The 13160-nt window shown below is 38.5% G+C and overlaps 1 protein-coding gene across 1 annotated transcript; it reads left to right on the forward strand.

Moving 5' to 3' along the window:
* The first annotated feature begins 178 nt into the window (after window positions 1-178).
* On the forward strand, window positions 179-8267 carry LOC107769490 (uncharacterized). Its single transcript, XM_075247967.1, has 9 exons — window positions 179-622; window positions 1015-1117; window positions 4627-4739; window positions 5418-5486; window positions 6069-6184; window positions 6263-6317; window positions 7357-7477; window positions 7821-7963; window positions 8051-8267. Exons 1-9 carry the CDS (start codon window positions 482-484, stop codon window positions 8150-8152), a joined length of 963 nt encoding a protein of 320 aa, XP_075104068.1. The 5' UTR covers window positions 179-481; the 3' UTR covers window positions 8153-8267.
* Window positions 8268-13160: the final 4893 nt, after the last annotated feature.

Genomic DNA, 13160 nt, shown 5'->3' on the forward strand with positions numbered 1-13160 from the left:
TTTATTTTTATATGAAAAAATGACTAAATTTCAATTATTTTTGAAACAACCATTTTTTTCAAAATTGACCCCAAGTATTAAAGTTGACTCGAGAAAAGAAAAAAAAAACTATTGAAGTTGACCAGTAACCCAAGCCGGATAACCGGATCGCAAAGACTCGGAATCGGCAATTATTAATTAATCAAACCAACCTATTCAGCTCGTTAAAGCTTTCTCATTGGCGTGCATTCATCACCTATCTCCCCTCCCTTAATTCCTAAGAAAGAAACAATTTAAACACACAGACAAAAAAGGTAAGCAGCAAATTAATTATAAATAGTGTAGAAAAGAACACAAATTCTCAAAGGAGAGTTTTTTCTTGACATTTTTTGGGGTTTTGAATTTTCCCCTACATAAAAAGATTTGGGGATTTTCTCAAATTTTTGGGTTTCAATTAGAGAATTCAAAGTGGGTTTTGAGTTCAAAGAATATATATAGACTCATGACATCAACAACTTTGAGGAGAAGGCTACATCATGGGGATGTTGGTGGCAAAAAGAATGAGCAGTTTGATTCTTTGGGCTCTGATGATGGTTTGAACGAGCCTTTACTTGGGTACAATAAATATGATGACAGTGATCAGGTAATTTCTGGGGTTAATTTGTAATATTATTTGTGTTTTATAGGCTATTTATTGATAATCTTTAGAATTATCTTGCTAAAGTTTTGCCTTTTGGGAATGTTCCTGCTTTATTTTATGATAAGTTTTGTGGGTTGCAACTAATTTTGTTTTTAATAGGGTTTTTGATTATACTCTTCTTTGAATTATGTTGCTGAAACTTTCTCCTTTTTTTTTTGGAGTATTTGTGCCCTATTTTGTGATTAGTTTTGCGGGTTTCAATTAATTTTGCCTTTTATAGGCTTTTGTTGATAATCTTTTGAGTTATGTTGCTAAAAGTTTCCCTTTTTGGGATTTTGTGCTTTGGTAGAGAAAAATTGGATTAGATTGTGAAATGGGAATTCTTTATATTATAGGTATGTACACTTGAAGATGTGTTGGATGAAGGGCGAAGGCAGGAACGTCTGCACTGGACACTGCTATTTTCTCATTTGATTTCTCAATGGGCACAATGGTTAGGTGTGATTTCATTTGTTTGTGATTTTGATGTTATGCTCTTTGTGTATTTTGCGCAATGCAATTACTTGCCCACATATGTAGTTGAATTATCCGTAGAGCATGACTATTGACTACATGGGTAGTGTTATCCTCCTGTTGAATTAGTTAACCATTTCCTCTCCAATAAGTATTTTGTTAATCCTTTGTTCTGGAGATAAAGTGGACCATTTTCTAGATGGAAATGTTCTTCACTTCCACTTGATACCTATTGTCTTGCTTTGCGTAAGTGCATTTGGAGACTTTAGGAGTTAGTAGTCATCACTAGTCAGGTCTCTCTGGTGAAATATACCATTACTGTATCCAACGTAAAGACTTTCAGCTTGTGTTTGCAAAATGCAAGCCTAAATTTGTCTATTCTGCCATCAGAAAGTGAAACAATTTTGAGTTCCTTTCAGCTTGTATTTGCAAAATGCAAGCCTAAATTTGTCTATTCTGCCATCAGAAAGTGAAACAATTTTGAGTTCCACGTTAGTATATTCAGGTGTTTGGTATTCCTATATGGGAGCCGTATTGACAACGTACCATACTATGTACTATTTACTACCTAAGGCATCATAGTAATACTGTGGATAGACACCACCATTATACTACAACAACAACATACCCAGTATTATCCCACACTGTGGGGGTCTTGGGAGGGTAGTGTGTGGTACGCAGACCTTACCTCTACCTTGTGAGGATAGATAGGCTGTTTCCAATAGACCCCCGACTCAGGAAAGCATATGCACTACATTAATGAAAATATAGATAAGAAGGGACAATACCAAAAATCATATAAAAGCAGAATAAAAACAACAAGATAGTAAGATGATCAACAATAAAAGAAAACAACGGTTAGTCATAAAAACCTACTACCAACAGAAAGCGAGACTGCGTGCTAATACTACTGTTATGAATACTCTAGACTACCTACTCTACTACCCTAATCCTCGACCTCCATACCTTCCTATCAAGTGTCATGTCCTCGGTCAGCTGAAGCTGCACCATGTCTTGCCTAATCACCTCTCTCCACCTCTTCTTTGGTCTACCTCTACCTCTCCGTATTCCCTCCATTGTCAACCTCTCACACCTCCTCACAGGAGCGTCTGTGCTCCTCCTTCTCACATGACCAAACCATCTAATCCACGCTTCCCGCATCTTGTCCTCAATAGGGGCCACACCCACCTTGTCGCGAATAACCTCATTTCTGATCCTATCTAACCTGGTGTGCCCACACATCCATCTCAACATACCCATCTCTGCTACTTTCATCTTCTGGACATGAGCGATCTTGACTGGCCAACACTCAGCCTCATACAACATCGTTGGTCTGACCACCACTCTGTAGAACTTACCCTTAAGTTTCGGTGGCACCTTCTTGTCACACAAAACACCGGAAGCGAGTCTCCATTTCATCCATCCCGCCCCAATACGATGTGTGACATCTTCATCAATTTCCCCATCCCCTGAATAATAGACTCAAGGTACTTAAAATTTCCTCTCCAAGGGGTGACCAGCGAGTCCAGCCTCACCTCCCCACAGACACCACCATTATAAAAAAAAATGTTGGTAGTTCTTAAATCTCTGAGCTAGACCTTAACATGAATTGTATACCACAGAGAAATGAAACGGTTGATATTTTAAGTCTAACGGCAACCAATCCACCTTTGAAACCAGAAAATCCATTTCAAGGTAGAGAGTTTCAAATACACGTTGAAGGATCAGAGATGCAATTTTGTTTATTTCCTTCCATCTTCCTTGCAAGGACCTGGTGCTAGTTGGGCTCCACATAGAGACAGTGTCCCTGACTAGCAATGGGATTGAGGCATACTAGTAGTTGATGTTGTTGCAGCATTAGTTTTATTATGCAGTTGGTAAAGCCTTTTCTTGATACCCTTGTCCTCTAAAATGTATTTGACCTTTCATTAACTAGATTCCATCTCATTTTCCTTCTAGATAGTGTCATCTAGGCCAATCCTCTTGCCTAATCTAGTGAGATTTCTTGGTATAGTTCTTTCTCTGAAACTACTTTGCATGCCTTCTCATTCTCTCGAGGCATTCTCAGAAGTCTAAAATTGTTGTTATTCGTTTAGTATAGATCAATAGATAACGTAAGGTGTTGAGTAGCTGTCAAGCGAGTCCAACAAAAGCCAAAATTATGAGTTTGATTCTAGAATCAAGCATTTTTTTAGGTTGCAGGGAAGTATGGTCGCAAGGCTTAAGTTTAAAGAAATTGATGGAAGGGCACCACCACGATTGGAGCCTGTGGCTTAATTTAACCCATCATGGGGAAACTTACTAGGTCTAGAAATAGTAGAGCAATTTGTATTGTTCTAATCCCAACTAGCTTGGTGTTGAGACGTAGTTGCAGTAGTAAATAACATGTTGAGGGTTTTATTGACTAATATGAGATATGGCGTTGAGATGATTGCCTTTTACTACTTGAAATACAGGGCAGTCACAACATTATAATATGTTTATTTATTTTTTCCTTCCTCATGGATTGATGATCAATGCTAAATGAGTAGAACAAGAAGCATCATGTGAGAGGTTAGAGTGGGAGAAGACACAATGAAGAAGTGGAATGGTGCATCAAGCAGTAAAAATAGGTGGACAATTAGACCCTTTTGTTACTTTTGGTATCTTGTTAGCAATCCTACGTTAAGAAAAGATTCAGGGGCCATAGGGAAATGGAAAAAGGTAAGAGGCCAATGTAGGGGGGTATGTAGTTTTCTTGAGGTGGAAGAAAGCAAGGATAGTAGGCTTGTGAAAAGCCTTTCTCTAAGTTTTAGCATTTTCGCTCTTTCTCTACATGCCAAACCTCAAAAGGAAGATAGGCTTATGAGGATTCTGTTCTATGCTGTTTCCCATATGTTTTTCTTTGTTTTATTCAACTAAATGCAATTCCCCATACCCAACGCGGTATTGGCCCAGAAGAAGGAAATACTTCTGATGGAATATAATTCAAGAAAGGTGAAATATAGCATCTAATATCAACCGAGAAAATGTTATAAAACATATGTAAGACTAATATCTTAGTCAACCTTGGACTTGATATTCTTGTCCTTGCAAGGGTCCAACTCAACGGAATTATCCTTTTTGGATAAGCTAAATGGAATTAAATTAACTAGGCCTCAAAAGTATTTCGGAGGCAATATTGTATAATTAAATCCTAAGAATATGGAATCTTAAGCATGAATATCATGCTACAGTGCAGCAACCAGTAGCCTATTTATCGGGGCCCATTCATCGCAATGTCATAATCAAGTACATTAACTATTCTGGGTACACTTCATTACTTTCTAGAGTGTATTGCTTGTTTTTCTTGCCAAGTTTGCCTTACTCTTAGAGCATCTATCTGTCTTGTTGTATCAGCAACTATTTATTTATGCATATTGAATTAGAAAATTAAAATCATCGGCAAATATCTTCTTTTTTTTCAATTTTTTATGGCTTCAACATTTCTGATTCATTCTCCATTGATCTTGCAGCAAATATTGTCTTTGTGTCTGGGTCACTTCTTGGCCGGATTTTTCCTTTTGCCTCAGCAACTCAAGCTGGATCAACAGCAAATCTTTTACCTCCTTTACTTAGCCCTTTACAGGTATTACATGAGGATTTAAAGAGCAAAATCTATGACTTCGCCCACCTGTTGTTTGCAGATGTATGATATTAACTTTCTTTGCTAAGTGTACATAACAAAAAATATAATGCATAATTTGGAAATTTATCGCCCCCGGGGCCTAGCTCAAGTGGCAAAGGGTGGTGGATTTGTGTCTTAGGTCACAGGTTCAAGCCCCCACACCATGCAAAGCAAAGCCTGGTATTTAAGTGGAGAAGGGTAGAGGGGCAGGCCCATTATCCACCGAGTTTCGAAGGCTGCGGTTGGTCCAAAGGATCGGCCCCAGACGGATTTCTCGGTCATAAAAAAAAAAAAAAAATTGGAAATTTATCAGCATAGAGAAGGATTTCAGAGTAATTAAGGAACACATCTGATACAACTGTTGCCTAAGCTATCCAAATCCATTCTTTTTTGCTGGACTGGCAGTCTCCAGAGGTTTGATGCATGGAATTTTTGTGGCTTACCTTGTGATATGTAATTTGGCTTCGGAGTATCATCATGTCCATCACTTATTCCCCTCCCCCCAACCCACAAAAAAAAAAAAAAAAAATCCGTTAAGCTCATCCAGCTACCTGCCTATCATCCATATTTTGTTTCTCTGTTTAGTGATCCATGATATCAGTCATTCATTGCCTTAAATTCTTTAACATTTGATTGTAGGAAGCAAGGCTGAAACATCTCAAGGAAAGGCTAGCAATCCCTTTTGATGGCTCTTTCTTGGATCATCAAGTATGGAAACTTGCACCATCTTTGCTTTCTTTCTTTCTGAACACCTTTTCAAATGTTTACCTTTTTCTCTTCATAAGCAGTAGAAGAGGTTGCAACAATGTTGGAAGTCGTTACTGCCATGTGGTTAAGTTTCTTAGTCTGAAAGCTCCTAGTCAATATTATTTATGGATTATGTACTAACTTTTGGGAGGTTCACACGTTAGATGGTTGCTTTGTTATGAGAAGATATCATGACTTACTCTGATTTTTTCTCCTTTGCGATTTTTGAATTACTGGAAAGTTTTTCATTTACAAACACACACACACACACACATCTCATTTGTGACTGAAAGAACAGCTAAATAGTATGAGATCAAGCAAAACATATCACCTTATTTTAAACTAGTGATGAGAAAAATAGAAAGGAGAGCGTCAAACTGCTTTTCTTTCAATTAATTACATGTAATTTTTCTTATTAAGGAAGGACGTAGTTATGCCTTTTTAACATGTTTAGCAGGATACTCTAGTCTCTCGTACGTCAGAACCTATATTTTGTGCCTCGTTGATTCTTTCTTACTCAAAAAAATGCAAATTTGGTGCCAGGATGCTCTTAGGCAACTATGGAGGTTATCATATCCTGATAGGCCACTTCCATCTCTTAAATCTGAGCTTTGGAAAGAAATGGGTTGGCAAGGATCTGACCCTTCAACAGACTTCAGGTATAAAGGGCTATATATTTGATTTACAATTTTGCTGTGCTGCTGGTGCTTCTACTAAGATTATGAACACAAATGTAGGGGTGGAGGATTCATATCATTGGAGAACCTTATCTTCTTTGCCAAGACATACCCGGTTTGTACATCAGCTTATTTACCTGATGTTTGTTCTGATTGGAATTGGCTTTTCAATCATGTGTTTTTGAACAGTCTGTTATATGTATGTCTAGAGGTGGCAAAATGTTTAGAAGAAAACAGTTATCCACCCATATTATCCATTAGAAAATGGGTTGGATAATGAACATTTTAAAAACGGGTCGAATATGGATAAGAACCATATTATCCACTTAGAAAATGGATAACCAATGGATAACTAATGGGTTTAACTTTTACATTTTTAAAGCCTCAAATTGGGGGCTACTCAAGGTTGGGAGACTAGGAATTCTCCCAAGAGTGATTATATTCAAGAAGCCATGGATAATATGGATAACCATATTATCCACCAGATAACCCGTTTTTTATCCGTATTAAATATGGGTCGGGTCGGATAATTTATCCGGTTTTTGAATTACCCGTTTTCAACCCGCTCATATCCGACCCGACCCGCCGGTTTGACACTCCTATGTATGTCTATAATTTGTTATGTTTATGTTGAATTTTGGAATCTGCAGAATGAGGAAATATGATATGCGAGAGTTTCCACTGAAAAAAAAAGAAATATAAAAAGCTCCATGTGAGAAGAGGTTGGGAAAGAGAAGTGAACTTTTTTAGGACAATCTAAATTAAAATTGCCAAATTGTCCTCCCCTGGGACCCTGGGTGGAAGAAGACTCAGAATTCTTAGTGAGTATGGCTAGAGTCGCAAAAGTTAGTTTCTAGGCTGATAGAGCATTCACCTCATCTTGGTATTAGTACTGAAGAAAGAGAACGATTCTTATTTTTTGTTTCCTGGAGCAATCCATGTTCTTTGGTATTCTTATCTTCAACTTATCCTTTTCCTCTTCAGACTCCTAATATTTAGGCACTTGCTTTTGTGTTTTGTGAAGCCTGATGTATATAACTGTTTAGGAAAGCATAATTGGGTTCAGTTGAGAGTTGAGACCGTTATTCTTTTGTCCTCTAGAGCAAGTAAGTTTTTCATTAATAGTTTCTCCCTGGCCGCCCGCTCTATTACAGGAATCGTTCCAGAACTTGTTGCACAAAAGAAAGGGGAATAGATCTGAGTGGGAGTATCCATTTGCTGTAGCTGGCATCAATATATCATTTATGTTGGTCCAAATGTTGGATCTTCAATCAGGTATGGAAATATTTCAGTTAGAAGTTAGAGCATCTTCCATTTTTTTGGCTGAGAAATACGTGGTGAATATGTAAACAGTCAACAGTTTCCAGTGCATCCTTTCGAATAAATTTCGTGGTAATTAAATTGTCCTGAACTAGTTATTCTGCAAATCTATTTTGTGATCATATGATCTAATATCGTCATTTCCTTCTAATGACACAAGAAGAACTTGTTGATCTTGTGTAAGATCTCTGTCATTTTATATTCACTTTGTTCTTTTTCCACGAGTAAGATAAAATTTTATCGATATCAGGTCGTCCTCTCTTTTCTGAACTTTTTAATACTTCTTTTTGAGTGGCAGGGACACCAAGCACCCTGGCAGGTATCCGCTTCCTAGAATTACTCAGCGAGGATGACATGGCGTTTGACAAACTGTTTTGTATCGCCTTTGAAATGCTCGACGCACAGTGGCTAGTGAAGCGTGCATCATATATGGAATTTAATGTTGGTAACAGTTTACTTACTATTGGATTTTGTTTTCCATATATGTAGCCATACCAACACATTTTCCTTTTACTTTCCTTTTCTTAGGATGTTTTGAAGGCCACAAGACTGCAGCTAGAGCGCGAGCTTGCTCTTGAAGATACCTCTACTGTAAAAGATTTGCCTGCCTATAATCTATTGAGGAGATAATGTACTTACTTCAAGATGTTAGTTTTTTTCTAATTTTTACACCTGTGTACACTACACCATGTTGAAGATTCTCTCCCTTGGAAATAAAAACCAAGTGCATTATGTTTGCTGGAAAGTTCTGTTGTACATAATATAGAGTTGAGACAAATGTTCTGGTTTTTTTTTGATCTTGAGAAGAAAAAGGACATTAGCCTTGAGTTGAAAATTAGCTCATTCTCTCAACCAATGTTAGACGTGCTAAGGATATGCTGCACACCAGGTTTGGACATTTGAAAGCGTGGATGCTATAACACGGGGCCCCAATATTAAATAAACCAACAACCAATGTTTTAAAAGGCATTTTCGGGGCGAACCCTTGGGCGAGGCGCACCAAAAACGTCCCGGGCGATGGTGTGGGGGAAAGTCTCATGAGGCGTTTGCGGGGCGTACGTCCGGGCGTTCGGGGCGTATTTTTTTAGTGAGGCGTAAGCTTACGCATCAGAGAGATTTTTTCAAATTAAAACAAACTTTGTTGAATAAGACCATATAATACCCAAATTCTCAAAATTCAGCTTGGTAAGTACTCAAAATTTTTAAAAAGGAACTGAAATGTATTACATTTAAAAGTGAAAACCTTTTTTTATTGATTGAAGCCCCAATTCATGGTCTTTCCCAATTTTTTATCTTGTCCGCTAGTGTGCTAATATCTCCAAAAAGTAACGAATATTCAATTTTTTTTACAAATACAAAGAGAACTCCATTCTCCTTCGTAGCAGCAAGTTCAAAGGTCAAATTGCAGGTTAGTCATTCTTTTTGTTTTTCCATGTAGAAAACTTTATTCTTTTCGACTCAAGTTACTTGAGCTTCTAAGTAGCATATAATAGATTGTTTTGACTAGTTTTTGTGTAGAGATGAAGCGCGCGCGCGCGCACACACGCATATATATATAGATGAAACACATCTATATATATATATATATATCACATATTTATAGTTTTATTTATTTTTTATGCAATTTTACATGTTTATAAATATTTACTGTAATTATATTATTTTATAAAATATTAAAAATTAAATACCTATGGGGCTTACGCCCCGTGCCTCGGGGCTTATGCCTCGCTGAGGCATATGTAAAACGCCTCGCCTTACGCCCACGCCTTTTAAAACACTGCCAACAACATAGATGAGTCTGTCTCTGATTTGATGTGAAGAAAATGAATATGGAATTACTCAACTCTAAAGCTCATGAGATGAGATTGTCCAAAGATCATACACAGAGAGACAATAATCTATCTCCTCAACCAATGTGAAACAACTAATATATTTAAAATATTCTTCAATTTTACTCCCATAATCCTAATAATCTATCCTCTCAACCAATGTGAGATATACTAGGTGGGACACACCGTCAACAAGTTCGCAGAATGGGTTAGAGAGAGAAGCTTTAGCTTCTCACTAACTAGCTAAACCTTTATATACCTCCTAAAACTTTCTTCTCCTTCCAAAACCATGATTGACAATCCACCAACTGCCAATACAGACCCGCCAGATCTGAGTTCAATGAACATTGACGATCCAATCATTAACAGCAACATCCTTCTTTTATGCAAACTCTATTAAATAGTCATACTATGTCACTACCCCCCATCTCTAACACCCAATCCTACATTGACATGTCTGACGAAGTGTTAGAGGACCCAACGCCAGAAAATTTTATTCCCCTTTCCAGTTCTAACAAATCCAGACTTTACTCTCCATGGACATACTCAATTATCGTGAAGGTGTTTGGACGAAAAGTGGGACATCTATCCCTTAAACAAAAATTACAAGCCATGTGGAAACCAACGGAAACACTATCATTAATCGACTTAGGAAATGATTTCTTCTTAATTAAATACCAAAATGAAGAAAACATGAACAAAGCACTTCATGAGGGACCATGGTTTGTCTTAAACCACCTCCTCTTAGTGCGTTGTTGGGAACCACAGTTTGTAGCCTCCACCCCACAACTTACTTACACTGTCATCTGGACTCGTCTCTGGAGTTACCAACAAAGTTCTATGACCCAGAGATCTTACAAAAAGTGGAAAACAAACTAGGTAAACTATTAAAAATAGATACATGCACATCGTCATATCTCGTGGGCGTTATGCTCCTATTTGCATAGAAGTGTCACTAGAAAAATCACTAACGTCCCATGTCTTCATTGGGACACACCGCCAATAAATACTCTATGAAGATCTCAACATGTTATGTGTAGTATGTGGATGATTAGTCCATACTCATGTCAACTGTCCCCCATACTCACATTCATAACACTACAACAACCGCAACAAAACAACTAGACCATATTTCTCCATCTACCTCCAACACCAAGCAAGATATACAACCAATAAACTCTGAGTGGAAAACAATTGTTTTCCCACGGAAACCAATCAAACAATGACCAGGGGCACCATCTCCCAACTCAATGTAATACTGATGCACGCCACTCAACTCCAAAGCAATCCTCTCACGGAAAACACATAAAAACTACAAGGCCATCAACGACTAAAGAGGCAAACTCAGGTACTCTTCCTTTAATTATCTCCCCTACATAAATTATCCCAGCATTAAACAAAGTCGTGCATAACCCTAAGGGATTAACAATAAAATATACTTTTCAATTACTTAACCAATCTGAAGATCTATTGGACCCGGATACTGCTCTTCACCCTAAAAGCCCAGCCCACAAAAATAAGGCACAGTAAGAAACGGATTATGAATCCACTATACAACCCCCTTTATTACCCCCATTGCACTTAACACACATAGAGACACCCCTAGAGAATAACTCTCTATCACACGTTACCAGTATGAACAGTGCCCACATGTACACTACGCCAATGATAATAGAAGCCACGTTCGAGGCACCACCCAAGTTATCCACTCAAAAATAATTAGACACCCACTATAGCAACCCTAAGCCAAGCCCACTAACCTCATCGGTAGGTAATCATGACCTTGTTACGGTAGACACCAAGCCCAATTCACTACATCACAATGGACCTCATGCCCCATGCAGACTATACACTCAAATGTTAGCCCATGCGAAAAGCCCACTAAACAAAACACTACTTCTTCTTCTCCACACCCACCGTCTTACTCACCCTCTTCCAACTCTACTAATATTGACAATGCATCATTAACACTAATATCTCACACGAAAGACTTCACTATTGATCACTCATATATTTCAGCCATTACACATGCAACGACACAATGCACCAACCTTTCCCCTCATAACTCACCATCAACGACCTTCAAACCTTCCTTTCCGACCACTCAACCTTCACTTTCTAGCTTTATGAACGATGACGAACCATACACCACCACCTCAAACATAGCTAGTAATCTACACTTCCCAAACACCAAACCTTTTCAATCCACCTCAATCATGGCTCGAAATGGGGCTACAGAACCATGCACTCACTTTCTCAATGATAGTGAACAACCAATAAGTAATCATTCTCCTTCAAAATCCACTAGACTTAGCCCAGATAGTAACGGAGGGAATGACAGCCGGAACGAACCTCTATGGCCAGTATCAATGGGCAACAACATAGATGAATCAACCAACAACATGAGGGATGCAACAACAACCACATCCATACCACTACATGTGGAACCTTCTACCACTGTTCCAGAGCAACCTACAACCTCACACTTACGTGGAGCTACCCTTTTACCCACCCTCACAATCCCAAATTCCTTGGATCCACGAGTACATGCACATGCAATCTCCCCTCCTACCCATGCCCCCGATGAGACCATTTGACCCACTCACTCCATCCAACGGCTCAATGAGCCCACAACGACCAAGCCCAAGGGAACAAGACAACCTCTCTCTATAGAAAATCGCAACAGTAATGGAAGAGATGAGAGAAACAAGAACGAAACCAGTGTGGCTAGGGGCTTACCATATCTCTGTCCTCAAGGAGCAATACAACAAAAAAATATTGCTCAATTGCCCGCCAGAAGTGACCAAGTGCTTGATCAAACTCTGACCAATAGTGAACTTGCAGGCCGGGAAATTTGTAGTGGTGATCACTCCAACCCTCAGGCAACCAACGGGGAGGACCAGACCGCGGAGGAGCAGATACCAGTACCACCAGCACCACCCTCACGTAGTAATTCTATGAATTTTGTCATATGGAAGTGTATGGGTGCCCAATCTCCGGACTTTAGAAGGAACTTTCGCTCAATGCTCAATTACTACAGACCACCACTCAGAGGCGGATATAGCGTACTAGCTACGGGTTCAACTGAACTCATAACTTTCGATGCGGAGTAAAAATTTGTATGTAAAAATGCATTAAAATTGCAAAAATAGTAGATATGAACCTATAATTCTAAAAATATAATGGGTTCAATATTAAAAATCTTAAAATTGAACTCATAGGATTTAAATTCTGGATTCGCCTCTGCCACCACTGGTAGTTCTGCTAGAAACATACCTAATGGACCATGCAATACTAGGGGATGACTTTGAATTTACCAACCTCTCACAGGCCCCAGCTGAGGGACATGCGGGGGGCATAGTGATGTTATGGAATAACAATCTCGTTAATGTTAATGAAATAGCAGTACCAATCAAGAGATTCACTGCATCGTACATGTATGTCCACAAGGCCACTCCTTTCTATTATCAGCAATTTTTGCAAGTACATTGTTAACATATAGGAAATTACTTTGGCAAAATCTAATGTTCATAGCAGATACATATAAGGGTCCTTGGATCATAGGAGGAGACTTCAATGACATCCTCTACTCAAACGAAAAATTTGGAGGTTGTCCTATAAATAACACTAGCGCAGATTTAATATTAAATTGTCTCAACTATTGTAATCTACTTGACTTAGGATTTAGAGGCAGTAAATACACATGGACAAATAAACGTAGAAGAGGAGCCATGATTTTGGAAAGATTAGATCGAATTGTAGCCAACTATGAATGGCTCAATCTTTACCCAGAAGCGCATGTGCACCAC

Source organism: Nicotiana tabacum, chromosome 24, assembly GCF_000715075.1.
Source record: "Nicotiana tabacum cultivar K326 chromosome 24, ASM71507v2, whole genome shotgun sequence".
Classification (NCBI taxonomy): Eukaryota; Viridiplantae; Streptophyta; class Magnoliopsida; order Solanales; family Solanaceae; genus Nicotiana; species Nicotiana tabacum.

What these genes read in the sequence shown, in the direction of transcription:
- LOC107769490 (XM_075247967.1), top strand. Translation starts at nt 482, where the DNA reads ATGACATCAACAACTTTGAGGAGAAGGCTACATCATGGGGATGTTGGT. An exon ending in GACCCTTCAACAGACTTCAG is followed by an intron (nt 6,185 to 6,262) that starts GTATAAAGGGCT and finishes ACACAAATGTAG; the next exon opens with GGGTGGAGGATTCATATCAT. An exon ending in TCTTTGCCAAGACATACCCG is followed by an intron (nt 6,318 to 7,356) that starts GTTTGTACATCA and finishes GCTCTATTACAG; the next exon opens with GAATCGTTCCAGAACTTGTT.